This window comes from Augochlora pura, chromosome 10 (genome assembly GCF_028453695.1).
Source record: "Augochlora pura isolate Apur16 chromosome 10, APUR_v2.2.1, whole genome shotgun sequence".
NCBI classification, from domain to species: Eukaryota; Metazoa; Arthropoda; class Insecta; order Hymenoptera; family Halictidae; genus Augochlora; species Augochlora pura.
Window position 1 is genome coordinate 5016781 of NC_135781.1, and position 16442 is coordinate 5033222.

At 40.3% G+C, this 16442-nt stretch overlaps 1 protein-coding gene across 1 annotated transcript in view; it reads left to right on the forward strand.

Moving 5' to 3' along the window:
- Window positions 1-16442, forward strand: part of LOC144475820 (cell adhesion molecule Dscam2) — a 309344-nt gene that overhangs the window by 138952 nt on the left and 153950 nt on the right. Inside the window, exons 3-4 of the mRNA XM_078192123.1 lie at window positions 3652-3813; window positions 7476-7625. Coding sequence (XP_078048249.1) covers window positions 3652-3813; window positions 7476-7625 — 312 coding nt within the window. The remainder of the gene's footprint in view (window positions 1-3651; window positions 3814-7475; window positions 7626-16442) is intronic.

Sequence of the window (16442 nt, forward strand, 5' to 3'; positions counted from 1 at the left end):
ACGTCGTCTTTCGCTTTAAAATCAGCTCGAAAAGGTACGACACTTGCCGCATGTTTATTTTCCGGGGGGGTTGGAGAGGTAGCAACATTTCCCGCGTTTCAAAAATCCTCCGTGAAACCGAGAACATCCGTGCGGATTTCCTTCCTGCACACAGCCGTCCGTGTTCGGGCTTCGTACGCGCCTGTGTTCGGCAATTACCGCCGGCTCTCCCGCCTTGTAAATACCTCGCGGTTGCGTTATCTATTTCGTTTCCGTTCGCCCTCGATTTTTAAGGTCCTGTCCAAGGCTGTTCGCCGGACGAGGAGCCGAATTATCGGGACGCTATTTTAATCAACGACTTCCCGTCTCGGTTCGAATCGACCCGGGGGTGATCGAGAATAAATAAGATAAGGGTGCGGAGCGATAAGAGCCGCAGTCGATCTCGTCGGAGGCGGCGCGAACACCTCTCGCAGTCGTAGTTACACAAAGCTCTGCCCGGCTGAATTTAATCCCATGGTCTCGCGCGGCGGGCGCCCTCCATTTTGCTTTACACCCTCGCCCCGCTACTTGACGACTTTTTTCTCGCCTTCACCCGTGTCCTTACCGACCTTCCGGCGGAGAGACAATTAAGTCGCGCAGACTGACGCCAGGAACGGATTCGAGGATTAAACCGGTCGTGGATTAAAAACCACCGATTTATTTACCTTGCACAGGCGTCACGCGCACTGTCTGCCGGCAACACCGCCGTAAACCATGGTCGGGCATTATGCGGATTATCTGGAATAAATATTTATTTAACATTGTTATCCGAATTCCTTCTAGTCGAATATTTTACTCGATTAATTCATTATTCGTCAGAAATTATTCTATCTATTTATACGAACAATTTTTTATCCGAATAATTCTTTATTCAAAAAATTCTTTAATCGAAAAATTTTTTACTCGATTAATTCTGTATTGAAATCATTCGGAAAAGTAATGTATAATAGTTAGTATTACGTTTCACCCATCCGAATGAAAGTTTCATTCAATTTATTTTTCATGCTGTATTCGCCACTGAACAGAATGGGTGGTACAGTTCGTTTTACGATGTTTTAATGAACAACAAACGGAAATACGCATAATTCGAGATTCAGTGCATTTACGGACGAGTTTTAGATGGAAGAATTGTTAAGAGAATTTAATGGTACGTGATGATAGTAAGCTTACGTTCGAACAACAATAATTTAGTGTTCATATTTCGCTAACAATAAGCCACATTTTACCTGCGCGGGATTTTGAATAATTAACAAACTTTCTCTCCATTGTTATTTCGCTCATTTATAGCTCGTTTGTAAAATAATATTTAAATTTTTCTGGAATCGTCGAAATACATGTGAAAATAATTGGTTATTGAAAGACGGAATATTAACAATCTCTATTAACTGCGATTTGTATTTGCATCTATGGTGCATTATAACGATGGTCCTGTATCAACTATATTGAAATTATCAATCCCGGGAAATCACAGAATTGCATTGAACACACTATAGAAATTAACGTCGCGCTTAATAATCACATGCCATGACAAATCATCGGAGTAGAAATAATACAATATCGGCATATAATGAACAGAACTAACAATAATACTGCAGTAATACTAACCTGAACGTTCATTTAGGACTAGATGGAAACGTTCTCTATCGCAACTATGCGTTATAAATAGCGAACTCTCTCGTTCGCTGGCCACATTATTATTGAACATAATCATGATACGTAACAATTGATTTATTACCATTCTCTGCTATCTGGAACTCGCCCGAATCAATTGTCTGCGCATTGCTGCACTGCGGATCTTCATTGCTAGATCAAAATGTTCTGAAACTCTTCTATTAATCGTTAAACTGTGTAAGTCGATTTCTAAATCCGACTTTGTGCGATTACTTTTAACAAATTCTTATAAAGTTGTTCTAAAATACCTACAAATTCGTTCCATAAAAACTGTGACTTATGTTTGTGAACTAGTGTATTTATGTAGTTGTCAGTGTACTCGTCCAGAAATTCGCACATCTTTATGAAAAATGTACCGGACACTTAAATAGTCTTTATGGCTATGCTCCGTGCATTATTTTTTCGTGGAGGTTGCTTAATTGTCCATTCTTCTCAGTACAATCGCTGTTAAATAATTTTACAGATTTTCCTGTAATTTGATGGCGATTTATGACATTTTTCACAGCTTATTTTATCCAAAGCAGTCGATGAAAGTGTGTAGTATCCGATAATTAATAATCTGAAATAACAAAGTTACACAAAAATGTATTTCCTCCGTTAATAATTCTGACAAATTGCGAGAAATCTAGGAAAACTCTTGCATTTCCCCGCGGTCTGGTAATAAAGTTTCAACATTTGTCAGAGCCGGTACAGCGTTTCTGAGGAGTTGTCAGTTGCAAATTCATGAAATCCGCAGTCCACGCGGTAACAGCACCAACTTAATAAATGTCAAGATATTTAAAGAAATGTTACGAATAATTTCCTATAAATAATTTATTAAATAATTAATAAACGCTTGCTATAAATAATGGAACGATTCGATCGCTTAGAAACGATACGATCGCTTAGAAACGATACGATCGCTTAGAAACGATACGGATGAAACAGGTGATACGACGCAGTAATCTTCGAAAACATGAGCTAATGAATCTTCCATTTACGAGCCGGCGTATCAGCTTTGATTTCAGTCGGTCCAAACAAGCTTATCCAAAGCCGGGGTGGTCCTTAGTGGATATCCGGCTTCCCGAATACCTTGGAAACCGGAGAACACGGTGTATCGACCGCCCGAAATAATTCGGTTTCCTTCGTTAAATTTGTATGTGGATTGCAACGGGTCCGGCCCGCGGATCAATAAAACGCCCGATTTCTCGCGTCCACGTTGCCCGCCGAAAGATCGTCGCGCGTTCCGCGTGCACGGGCACGCCGCGCGCGACAGCGAGATTTTATCGAAATTTCGCGGGGGCATTCCGGGAATGATATCGCGAAATTGGGCATTAGCTCGGCGAGGCTTTAATTGATACCTCGTGAATTCCGCATATCGGAGCGCGAAGCCGCGAACCCGTGAACCCCCGCCGTTCGGTTAACGAAGCCGTGGTTTAACGTCATTACGTTCACCCAAGTTGGGTTATTAACGTTGCGTGTATCGCGCCGGCCTGAATAATGTCGAAACAAAACGGCCGGCAATTAAACGGCAAACACGACGCCGATAAATCTGTCCTCCGTGCCCCCCCCCGTAGTCCATTGAAATTTCCGCGCGCCGATATCCGATCGTTTCTGCTTGTCATAATTTTCGTCGGTCCGACCGACGGTGGTCGTCGGCCCCGTCTGGAGTGTCGGCGTTGCCACGACCGGGTGGGGGGGGGGACGGGGGTGGAGGATATATATACCAGAGGTTACCGAAAACGAGAAAAACGAGTTTCCCGCAGCCGTCATTAGCATACGAAATTTTCCGAGTTTGTTCTCGCCCGGCGAACTCGAGTTTTTTCTGGACCGTCGAATCCGAGTCTGGCCTGGCTTTTGCCGACCGAGGGATAAAGCGGGACGGCGGGGCGGGGCGGGGCGGGGCGGGGAGACGGTAGAGGAACAGGGGTTGGTTGTACTTTAGCCTCGCATTCGAGCGGCCCCTTTGTTTGTGTGTTGCAGTGGTGAACCAGCGTTACGATCCGGAAGTGCAATGTCCCGGCGGTTTCCTCGGCAACAACGTACTTATGCGATGCAACGTTCCCAGTTTCGTTCGCGACCACGTCACCATCACGTCTTGGCTACAGGAGCCGTCGTTCAACATCTATCCGTCCACGATGGGAGGTGAGTGAGCCCCCCCCCCCCTCCCCCGGATATCGCTTAATGACAGACCACCCCGCGATCGTCGCCGAGAGGCCACGACCGCTCATAAATACGAATGAGCCGGCAAAGGGAACGCCAAGGAGCGGTTCCGTCACGATTTCCTGCACCACCGACCCAACCCCCCACCCCTCACCTTCTCGCCGTTAACTCTCTGAATTTATTTACCGTCCATCGCTATCCCCCACCATCTTGTTCCCTCTACCGCTACCCCCTACCGCTACCCTCTACCCCTCCCCCTCCCCTACTCCCCTTGGAGCGTTGCCGGTAAATGGTCTGGCCGGGAAAGTTTCATTCATAATTGATCCCACAATGAATACCCGGCACTCGGCCGATGAGAGGATCGTTGCGATCCTGATTCGCCCGACGTAAATTGAACGAAGCCGAACGAGGCTGAGGATACGTCGTGCATAGATTATGCGCTCTGTCCCGCGGCACCAGACACTGTGCCTTCGAATCGCCGATCCTATCGAACAGACGTTAGAATATCGGTGAATCGGTTTCGAATTTTTATTGACGGTTGTTCGACAAGCTCCAAACTATTTTTAACAATTGATATCCTTGGCGAGTTTATCTACTGTCGAAGCTAGTAGGTGAAACGTAAAGCTTTCGGAAGATTGAAAGGCTTCAGGAGTATCGACATTTTTCTTTGAACACTTTGACCGCTTGATATATGTATATAGATGAAAGCGTATGCTCAAATTTGAAAATTAATTTCTGCCTGAATATATTTTGTGTGGTTTCGAGTAGATTCTGAAAAATAGGAAGATTAAAATCGTAAATGATACCACATGCCTGCATTTTTCTATTTTAATAGTAAATTTACTGTACTCTAATAATGACTAACAAGCATTTTGCTTTATAAAAATGTCATGATCGTATTTGAAAATAGAAGATAAATTATTATTTATCAATTATTTGAAAATATGAGATATGCGGTTGTTGTATGAAAATTTTAAAGTTTAATATGTATGTATAATCCATAATATATTTCTTAAAATATTAAATTATAATAGTTGAATCAGCAGTCAAAATTTTATCTTGGTGGAATTATTACAGTAATTCCGAAAAATAATTGTACGCTAACTAAAATATTTATCTCCGTGAAAAATCATAAAAGAATAACCCTGGACTCGTTTAAAATATCTGTTCATTGAAACATTTCTACAAATAAAACAATTATTTCTAGTAATTGAATCCGCCATAGGTTCCAAGAGATCAGATTCCCCTTTACAACAACCCCCTAGATGCGCGATTCATTCGGTGTCACAGAAACAGAGATCTTCTATTATTGCGAAATTCACGGTACACCTAAAAGCTCGCTGGAACGTTGTTACTAATTTCGTAGAAGGGAAAGAAAAATACAGTGACCGTATTCAAAGCCATTGAATAACATTCATATTTTAAAAAATTCTGTTTGAAATTCTCGTCGCGAGTTCAACCGTGCCTCCCAAGACCGAAGGATGAATAAAATACAAATTTCAATGAAACATAACAATGTGTTACCGGAAGAAATACAATTTTATTTCGTCCCGTTCTATTCGCTTCCCGTTTGAAAAAAAAAAAAAATTGTAATTTGCATAAACGTCGATATTTTACATATAAAACGGAATGCGAACCTTCTGTCGCGTTTTCCTGCAGCAGCGTCATGTTTCAAAAACATTTCCCTTTAATTATGTTCGATGCAACAAACAACGTGATACGGGAAACGCAACACCCGAAAAACAATTCACTGTTTACAGTCATCCTTGAATTTCGAATGGGTAGCGCGATTCCGTCGAAACGTCTGCCCCGGCAATTTCGTTCGAGAATTTGTAATTCGAAAAAAAAAGAGAAAAGAAAAATATGGAACTCGTGATTCGACGAGAAGCGGCTCGTGGTTCGTTGTATCCGATTCGAAAAGCGGCAAGAAAAAACGCGCGACGGTTCACCGATCGACGTATTGTGGCCTCCTTCTACCAACGGGAACGCGCAAAGTTTCCACCCCTGAAACCGTTAACGAGGTAAACTTCATTAATTATAGGGGAGTTCGATTAAGGTATGCGGAGCCGGTTTGAATGTGCCCACTAATAATCCAGACGGATTTGTTAATATACTCGTCGATTGGAGGAAGACGATCAATAGTCGACGAAACTTTTGCCATTGCGTGCCGCGAAGTTGAACAAACTGGGACCGAACGAAAGAGCAAGCCGGGTTCGATTCAACGGTGGGCTCTCCAGAATTTATTATCGTAGTTTACTTCGGCCGGTTCTTCTCCCCGAAGAGAGCCAACTAAATTGATACAAACACGTTAATTGTCGTGGGGGGCAGCGAACCGATTCGACGGTATCGAATTACTTAAAATCGATCGGGGCAGATTCCATTGAACACGGTTTGGACGAGGATTAGACGACGCAGTCCAGTTTACAGTAGTCAAATTATTTATGGTCAGTTACTTATTTTTGACTCTTTGCTGTATTCTAAGTTTCTATGCTACTCCTTTTTATTTCTTTTATAAATATTTAAGTATTAATATCTAGAACGTTTTCTTTAAGTGACTGTCATGGAATCTTTCGTATGTGATTGAGGTTAGAAAAAGAAATGTTTGTGGAATATTAATAGCTTGCCTTAAGCGAAAGAGATTTCAAGCTCAACATAATTTTTCTAAACAGAATGCTACACTTCTTTCTTCTCAGTATAACAGGAACAAATCCAAAAAGTTACAGCACGATATTATCATTTTAAGTCAAATGGTAAATTCTTAACTTACGTTTGGCCGGAGTCCAGGGTTGTCCCAAAGTCGAACTGCTGCGTAGTTCTTCTCCTTACGGTTTTCGATGGCGTCTTCCTTGGTTACCCGAGCAAAATAAGAATTGTCCACATTAATCATTTCACTGGCTTGGAAACAATGCAACTATATTATTCAATTCTTCGAATGTTTTTACTGTTCTCGATTCCATCTATGAACTTTTGTCACAAGTGTATAAGACTTGCAGTCTACTTATTGTTTACTTCGGTTTTGAAACGCTAATGTCGACGTTCCGAGGAAAGTTCTGGAATGCCCTAAGATTAACCTGATTTCTGCAAGAGGGCGTTCCGGTGCAGACTAACTTAACAATAAGAGGCGTACTTCAGAACGCTGGTTCAGCCGTTGGAGAGACGCAGCTATTTTTGCTATGTTATAGTTGTTAATAAATTCTAACAAGCATAAGAAAATTTATATTTATTGTGGGTTTCAATTAACTCTAACGATCAAGCATTGATAACAGCCAAATAAAATCTTATTTCGACGCAGGCAAGGAAAACGATATCTAAATGCAACATATTTCGTTCGAAATCGCTGTCGCGATTCTTGCACGATGTTATATAACGTTATTAAACGCTTTTCATCTTACTGTAATGTACAAATGATAAAGCATTAATTATATGATTTAATTAATTATATAATTATATTGTCGTACGATTTATGAGCCACGTGCCATCCTTTATCCCCATCGCGTTGAAATGATTACGGAAACATGGAGTAGGGCGTCGATGATATTTGATTCACCGATTTAGGGGAGAATCGACTTTTCTGAGACAAGTGAGATCGAAGAATGGTACATGATCGTTTCGATGAGATTGAAATCCGATGTGTCTGTTCTCAGATGGCAAGTACCACATGCTATCGAGCGGCGAGCTGATGATACTGAATATCACGCGGGAGGACGCGAAACAGACTTATCGGTGCAGGACGCATCATCGTCTGACGCAGGAAACGGTCGTCAGCAGCAACGCCGGGAGGCTCCAATTGACTGGTGAGTGCATTAAAATCCACTTCGCGTTCCCGCGGAAAAGATAACACGTTTCCAGCTCGATGCACGATGCTCCGATTTAATTGAAAATTCATACCGACGCTGGAGCGTACTTGTCCGGGCTTTGCGAAATGACACCGTCCTACAAAAAAAAGTATACTGCGAATTGGCTGATTTTGCACCTTGCCGTCCGATAGCGGGGGGGGGGGGGGGGGCGAGGCACATTGATCCCAGATACTAGCGATTGAAGCATATCGACAGCTTTCTCTTTAAGCGATAAACCATTATATTCTTTACCTGAGAGCTGCAAACATCAACGCGTTAAGGTTAGGTCTCGTATGCTAGCCTAGTAAACTGATTAGTATATTATTAGTGTATTAATATATTATACATTAGTAGTATTGTATATAGTGTATCGTATACTAACTCGATTTTGTAGGAGTTTTGATTGTAATAATTTCTTGAACCAAAAAGGAACTTTATATTTATCATGAGCCTACATTTAGAAAACAGAACGTTAATTTGACTTTTTAAAAAAGGATAACTTTTATACTTAAATTTTACTTGTCAAATACGATGGTATAAAGTACTGGATAATCTTCGTAACGAGTTTAATGTTAAAGGAGAAGGGGTTAACGTATCAAACATTTAATCCTTTGCTTAATAGTATCTAAATAGTATACAATAAATATACTATGAATATTATATACATAAAACAGTATATAATAATAATAGCGTATAAAAAAAATTCGACAGAGTTTGACAATGCTACGAAAACAACATTCAATTTGGTATAGTCTATGAAATCGTTTGTGCAAGAAACACTCGTGAAGCTCCCGCGGCTAAAGCGCAAACGATTGGCAAAAGTGATAACTGACCCTTGTAATTAAATTTCTCCACAACTGAGAGTAATGGGAAAACAGTTTTCGGATTCGAGTTCCAATGTATTAAAATCGATGAGGACCACTTATTGGTTACTAGAGCGCGGAACAGGTGTGTGGAAAGTGCAATTAACGGGCGTATGAAGTCTGCAGACTGTTTCATTTGCCGTTTTCAATACTCTCGTATCATTTGCCGCGTAACTACAATGCTTACGTAAACGTTACCAGCGCTTGCAAAATGAACGACGAAAGACGCTAATAAACATGGATAGGAAATTGATATTTTTGAGGAAGCAGGTTTTTATTTCTGTTGTGTTTTTTATGTCTGTATTAGGTGCCTTCTAGGCCGCTTTAGTTAATTTATAGATAGACTTTTTTGTAACTCCTTTTACATTTTTAAAAATTTATGTATCTTTAAATACCTGGATTTCAGTTATTTTAATATTTTATTTTATTATATCATATCATTTTTATACCATCTGTTAAAACATTTATCCGTTCCTTTTTTCCTTCGTTTATACTGTGTTTGATTATTATTGCATTTTTGTATTGTATAGCAAAAGGTTCATCTCGTTAAATGAATAAACATTATTCCATTATTATAATGAGAATGAGTGTGCTATTTTTTCACACTATGGTACCAAATATTACTGGAAATGTTAGATTATAGACTGACAACGATTTAATCAAATAATAAAAAGCTCGAAGCTTTATTTTCGGATAAATCAACGTCGCCTGCTCTCGCACCGAGAAAACAATTCAAATATAAACGAAACCAGTTGATATTTAGAACTGATTCACCACGTGGATTCACCCGTTTCTCACGTTTTACCAGGACACTGTATATTTCACTTTTGTATTAAAAGAAAAACTTTTGGCAGAGAGTATTCTCAACAAACGACCGAGGGAAGTGGAAGAAATATTATATGACGTATCTTGCGCGGACTCAAGTTATAGAAGCTAGACGGAAACTCAAGTTTCAAGTTGACTCCTCGTCGGTCTTTTTGTATTTGTTGCGGCGTCGCCTTTAAAAGTTGCAACATATTTTGCCGGCAGTAATAACGGCAAAAAAGTTTGTACAATTCAAAAGAAGATAAAGTCTGGCGAGGAACAAAGTTGTTTGCTTGTAGGTTACGAAATATCAAGCCGGCTGATTTTGTTCCGCGGAGTGTCCCCGTACTTTATCAATCCCTGAAGTTGTTCACCTACTTTCGATCGTTTCATGCCATCCTCGCGTGTGCACCTGGCAGAAATCGTTATCGCATCAAGCATAGTAACGACACGAGATTGATACTTTTTTAAATGGCGATAGAAAAATTTTTGATAAATTCTTCAAACGTGTTCCCGAATTATTGTTATTAATGACTAATTTATTTTGTTAGTATTTGATCAGCTTTTCGATTATCTTGCTGAAATGGAAAAGGACTTCATTATAGAAAAATTTACTATAAGTTTGAATACACACTTAGTTGATTTCGAAATATTGTTTTATTTCGATGATTTTATCTGTTTTTTTTTTATCCTTTTTCAACACTGTTTTGAAGTTTCAAAGTAGTTTTGCTATATTTAGGAAAATTAATCTAACTTTACGACTTTTACTTTTTTAATATGATTCGTGTGTGTATTATTATCAACGAAAAAAGATAACGTAATGATTTAACAATATCTGTTACGAAAAGAAATAATAACACCTAGAATCAATGTAGACCCGAATTCTAATACTTCGACGTGCGGGAGTCTTTACTGCTCCGGTATTTAATATAGGTAGTCGCGTTGCCGCGCGTTCGAGATTGCCGACAACAAGGACAGAGCGAAAACACTGAAAAAACAGTCCGCCCGGCACATCGTTTCACTCTGCGTGAGAAAGGCGAAGGGAGCGTTGTGTAAACACGTATTTCTTTATTCCCAACAGAATTATATTTACTAAACGAAATTGTTTGTTTCTCGTTACGCTCGCTTTTACAATATCGCCAATTTGACACACAAGACACATTAAGTCGGAAAAAACGAGAGAACTACACGAATGCAAAAAATTTGAATACAATAACCGCGTGCATTTACACTCGCACGGTTGATCTTTTGGTACCGAGTTGAAGTGGAATGGTCATTTAGTATTACCTTTTGCATCGCGTTTGAAACAAGAGTGCCCTTTCTCTCGTTACACGTTGATTAAATGAATCGCCCTACAATTTCCGCGGAAGGTACGAGAATATCGATGCATTTTCCGTATAAAGAATTCCCGTGTAGTCAGGGCAACGTAAAAACGTCAGAGAAATCGCGTTACCGTGGTTTTCCCTGGACAAGTATGCCGGGAACAGCATAAACATCGACGGCGAATGTGTCCCGTTCGCAATACTTTTTTACTTTTCGAACGGGGAACGTTGCATCTGCATTTTCGTCAAAAGAACACCGCGCGGAATGAAATATTCGGGCAAAGCCCGGTGAATTCGGACGAAACGCGAACAATGGTTCGACGGCGGCCTTGTTCGACACGGAGCCGGCGGAATCAGCGCCCGCAACATCTGACGCTGTTATCGGAAAGCAGCGCCGCTCATAAATATTCAACGGTGCTCCAAAGAAATTTGTAAATATCATATCGGCGAATAATGAGTTTCCGTTCGCGGCGGGAACGCCACTCGTCGTCTCCCGGGGATCCGACGCTGTGGAAAAAAAAAACGCGCCGCAGGAAAACTATCCGTTCGCGGGCGACGCTTCCGTCGCCCAATACCGGCTGTCCCTCGTTCCGCCGATATTTTGATTAACACCGTCGTTTCCTTTCCGCGGAAATACCTCGCGTCTCCCCGTGTCCCAACTTTATTAGCCGGATTAAAAGAGAAGCTTTAAAGGAGGGTATCCGGCCGGTCTTTGAAACGGGATCGATCTGGCGTCGTTTCTTCGCCGAGGGACGGTATTGTGAATGAGAAAGAGGAAGGAAAATCTCTTTTATGGATCCGCATTTATTCCTGTTGTTCTCTTTATGTTTGAGCGCAAACCTTTGACGGCGTATTCCTGTAAGGAACAGCAGGTATCGCTGGAGAGCGGGAACATGCAAACCAGCGACGGGTAGAAGTATTTCGAATATTGACGGAAACTTTGTCAAACTTAACGACGAATCCCCGCCCTTCAATATTGATACCTTCTAGAATTTTAACGAGAAAACTGCGGATTTATTACAAAATTTATGTCTTCATTCACTACAAGTTGTAGAAACTACGTAAACATTTATTTCTTAACCATTCCAACGAGTTGACAGTAATACAATAATGTTTCGAAATTTTATAAATGTTTTTGCTGTTTTGCATTCGATCTATTCATTTTACTGGCTAAAATTCAGTCTCTTAACGAGTATTGTTGTTCTTTAATTCCAGTCTCAGAATTTGCATCTTATATTTCGGCTACTTCACACTTGTTTTACTTCATAAGTAATACAAATATAAAATAAATCTAGAAATTTTTAGAACAAAGGTAGCAACGGAAAGATTTAGCAAAATTTCTTAAAATGTCGAATAGCTTACGGTCGCGGTTCTATTGTTTCCTGTGATCGAGGAACCGAGACATAAGACTCAAACTGTTTTCATTACATTTCTTCTGTCCACCTTTGCCCATTATTTGGCGTAACGGCGCCGCGGCGATAGTTATTAAATTTGTTCACCAACAAACGTTCGAAAAAAGAAAGGAACGAATGGAACAATATCTGCGAACGCCTCGGGATATTCGCTTGACCTCTGCCTCCAACGAACGGAAACAGATTCTGTTTGGTCCGTCGTTTGACGTATGACCCTCGGGTACATTCGATTTTAATTAAATGTTTGTCCCGCGTCCATAGACGAATCGGTAAACAGGCCTGTCAATTATTATATTATCGTACTACCATACGGCGAAGGAAGCGAAAAGTAGCCTGCGGCGGAAATGTCTTTCGATTGTTTTCGCCGAAAGAGAATGGTTTTAATTCACCCCCCTGGAACTCTGCCAATCAATTTTTCGGGGAACGATAACAAATACGGGGAACAAAACGCGGCCCGTTAGATTTCAAAAATTATTTTCTTTATAATAGATTAGTATATATTCTTACCTATTATGCTGCCTCTCGTAGAGACTGGCGATAGTTAGACATTTAGATTTGGAATCCAAAATAGTTCTTCCGAGCTACAGTATTTCCATTTTATGTGACCTAGTGCATTCTATGCATATGAAATTGAATTCTGCAACTTATGCAATGGTTAAAATCAATGGTAACGTTAAAATTATGCTGAAAAATATTATGAACCAGGAACAGTACCTTTATATTATCTCTCATTATATTGTTTTTGTTATGAATAAAATTAGAATGGAACGAAGTAAAAATTTATTAGCGTCCGAATATTAAAATTGCTCGCTGTAAATAAATTACCAAGTCCTTTAAAATCCATTTTTTTAATTATTTATTTCTTATTGTCATTCCAAACAGCTGCAGCTTTTGAACAAGTATATTTAGCGATCCTCTAATAAACCAACCTAGCGTCTCGAACAATTCAAGTGGACTCAGTCCCATTAGGAGATAGCGATACTGGCTACAGCTTTTCGATAACGCGACTGTCGCAACTAACGCAAGCGAATATGCTTGGTACACAGTACACCGCAAACGGATCCGGTTCGCGCGCCGATAAGGGGGGTCGGTGTCTTCGACGCAACGAGGGACAACGATGTTCGGCGGCGTTACCGTGGCCCGGCGGTTTCCTCGGAAAAGTGCACGCGTCATGTTGGCCGTGGACAAACACGCCGGTACATATTACGAAGCATGTGGAAATCCGCGATAAACTCGCTTCGCCCCGTTTGTGCACGGTCACATGCGATTCGATATTACCGCTCTGGGTCGCTTTAGGCATCGCGGGCGACGATGCCGATCGATCGATGTGCGCCGCCCGAAGGTGGTGGTGAACGTACGCGGTGTACGTGAATAGAGAAAAGAGAGGAAAAGAAGAGAAATCGGGTTTTTTTTCTTCTTTTTTTTTTTTTTATTTCCCGAGGCCGAGCGAAGTTCAGAGCCGGTTCATTAACGAACGCGATGCAATTAGAGGCCTTATTTCATGCGGTCGGGTCACTTATCGCTGATAACACGGCGTTTATTATCTCCTCTTATCCTCCTTTTTTCGGAAATCGAGCTCGTTGAATCACCGGTGGCGAAAGGGCTGGGTCTCTTAATAGGCACTACGGTTCTACATCGTTATTCGCTTTGTATAACATCGAATATCCGTGAACAGAGGCTGATTTATCACGTTCTCGACTTGTTTTTACGCTTTATCGGGTTCCCTGCTTCCCGGTTTTAAATCGCGTTGTTCCCAATCGAATATTGTTCTCACGTCAATCTTGAGGCTACAGATATCGTTAACGGGACCTTTGAAATCTACGATTGAGAATTGCTGGCTTTTGTTGTTTACGCATTTGACACGTTATCTACCGGCGGTTCGCTAATTGTCTCTTTTATGGGAAATATCAACAGTTGACAATTTTTTAAGATATTTCTCTGATGCGACAATTCTGTTATATAATCCAACCAAATTGTTTGGAATATTATTGTGTAAATTGAAAGTTAAGTATTGATGGGCCTGTGACTATGTATGTCACATTTCTTACTTATGAATAAATTGAGTCGAGTGCCATTTCATTATACCCTTGTTAGAATTATTGATAGTTCGCGGATATTTGTTCCAAATAGAAGCTGACTGCATTAATTATTTATAATACAAGGAACGGGAGGTTTTAAATGGAAAGTACTGGGCTATTAACCCGCGAAGATGTCATTACGTTATTGCAGAAAAAAACTATCTTCAAAAATTCATATTTTATTCATATATCATTCATATTTTATTCATACTTAATTCATATTTTATTCGTACTAATTCATATTTTATTCATATTTAACTGATATTTTATTCACATCTAATTCATATCGAGTGATTTCCACCCGGAGAATTCCGAAAAAGATTTCTCGACATTTTCGAGTTCTCTTCTGTCATAGCATGTCGTATGGGTTGATTACACTCACGCGCGAAATTTCGCCGAAGTCCGCCGACGTCCCCAACTAATATGCAAACACGAGATCATGCATTAAACTTGGAGCCTGCGAAACGGAAGTTTTGTCGGCGTACTTTGATGTAGTTTCTTAGATGGCGGCCGTTAATCACATTTATAAGCGTCTTTGTCATGTCTGAAGAGATTAATCGAGTTAGGCCGCGTGATGGAGTCGTTTTTAACAACGATTACAAGTTTGCGGAAGTATTTCGAAAGACGCGGGTTTCTCCCTTGTACATCTCCGCACGCTGTTGTTAACACGGTCCTCCGATGAGGGAGAAACTGACGCGAAGTATATTTTATGACACAAGTCTATCGGCAATACATCTTTCTACACGGAATACGAGTAACCTTCTTATTAACACGGTAGACAGGTTTCTAGACAATGCTCTGTTATATGAAACCGTGAAATATAAAACCCTAGCCAGTACAAAAAGAGGGGATACGTTCTGAGAACTAATTAAAAACGAACATTTTTCGTAATTCCGTACAAGAAATTTAGTAATTTATTAAATTAAAGTTACATTAAATGAATATAATATTTTTGTCTTCATTCTCGTTTTGTGCTATACGTACGTTTATATTTTTAATAAAAAATAATTCTACATAAGCAATTTAATTTGTATGAAAAATATAAATGTACGTATAACACGAAATGAAAATGAAGACAGAAGATATTATTTTCATTTAATTTAATAAATTCTTTCCTCATCCTATTTAGTCAAGCATGAATTTAAGTCCGAGTTTAATCAAACTTGAATTTATTCTATCGCGCTGGAGCAGAGCATTGTTACGGGATGCCGTGTTGTAGGAGTGATGTATTAAAACGATCACTTCTATATTGAATATCTAGAGTGCTGTTCGAACCAAGTATATTATAGTCCGCGTGAAATTAAGAGAAATCAGTTCCGAGTCGGAGATAAATTCTGTGGTAATTAAATTTAAAAATTAGAAAATTTCGAACTAGCGGATACAGATTTCGCACGTTCGTCGCCACCGTCGCGCATGCGTACGTATAGTGCGCGCGACTACCGCTTCCCCATTTATCACATAAAGGAAATCAAATTAATTTATTCTCGTCGTTATTTAAAATTATGGCATGATATCCAGAGGATTTATAACTTTCCTGTGACAATCTACTTCATCATGTTTCGCAAGAGGATACGTCGCGTTTAATGGAATGTTATAACTTTGATGACTGTTGACGAAACGCTGATGGCGAACGTACTCGTGCGTTTCTTTATTTATCGCATCCATTAAATCACGCGTTTCCGATAACTAGCCTCTGGATTTTGCATATTCGCGACTAACTTTGCGAGCAGGTAAAATTTATAAGAATATTTAAAGGTGAAAATGATAACTTAAGGAAAATAGATGCGTTATTATTATCAGTATAAATACGTCTGATACATACGTCTTTACAGCTGATTTTTCGAAAGCCGTATTATGCAGAATCAGAGCTCTTTCGGAAATTAGTAGAATTTCTAATTCAAAGAAAATTACAAAAACGCGTCAATAAATACTTCGAGCACTCAATAAATTAATCGATAAACAAATATACATCACATCTTTCGATCTCCGTTTCAAATTGAATCGTTTTCAAAATCACGCTCGATCGCAATTTATCGCCCGAATCGCACGAGCCAAAGTAAAATAAAAAAATCGCGTACGAACAACCGCGATCCGTGACGATCCCGCGCTTCGGTCGCCGCGGTGCGTTATGGTTCCCGCCAAAATAAAATCCCTCGTGCCGCAGCTACAAAAGAGCCCGGCCTCGAACACCGTGGAAAAATGCTAAAAACCGAGAGGTCACTCGAACTAATTAGACGGTGCTCTGTGACGGACGACGCACATACTCGTCGGACGGTTTCGGCGCGGCGTCGAGTCC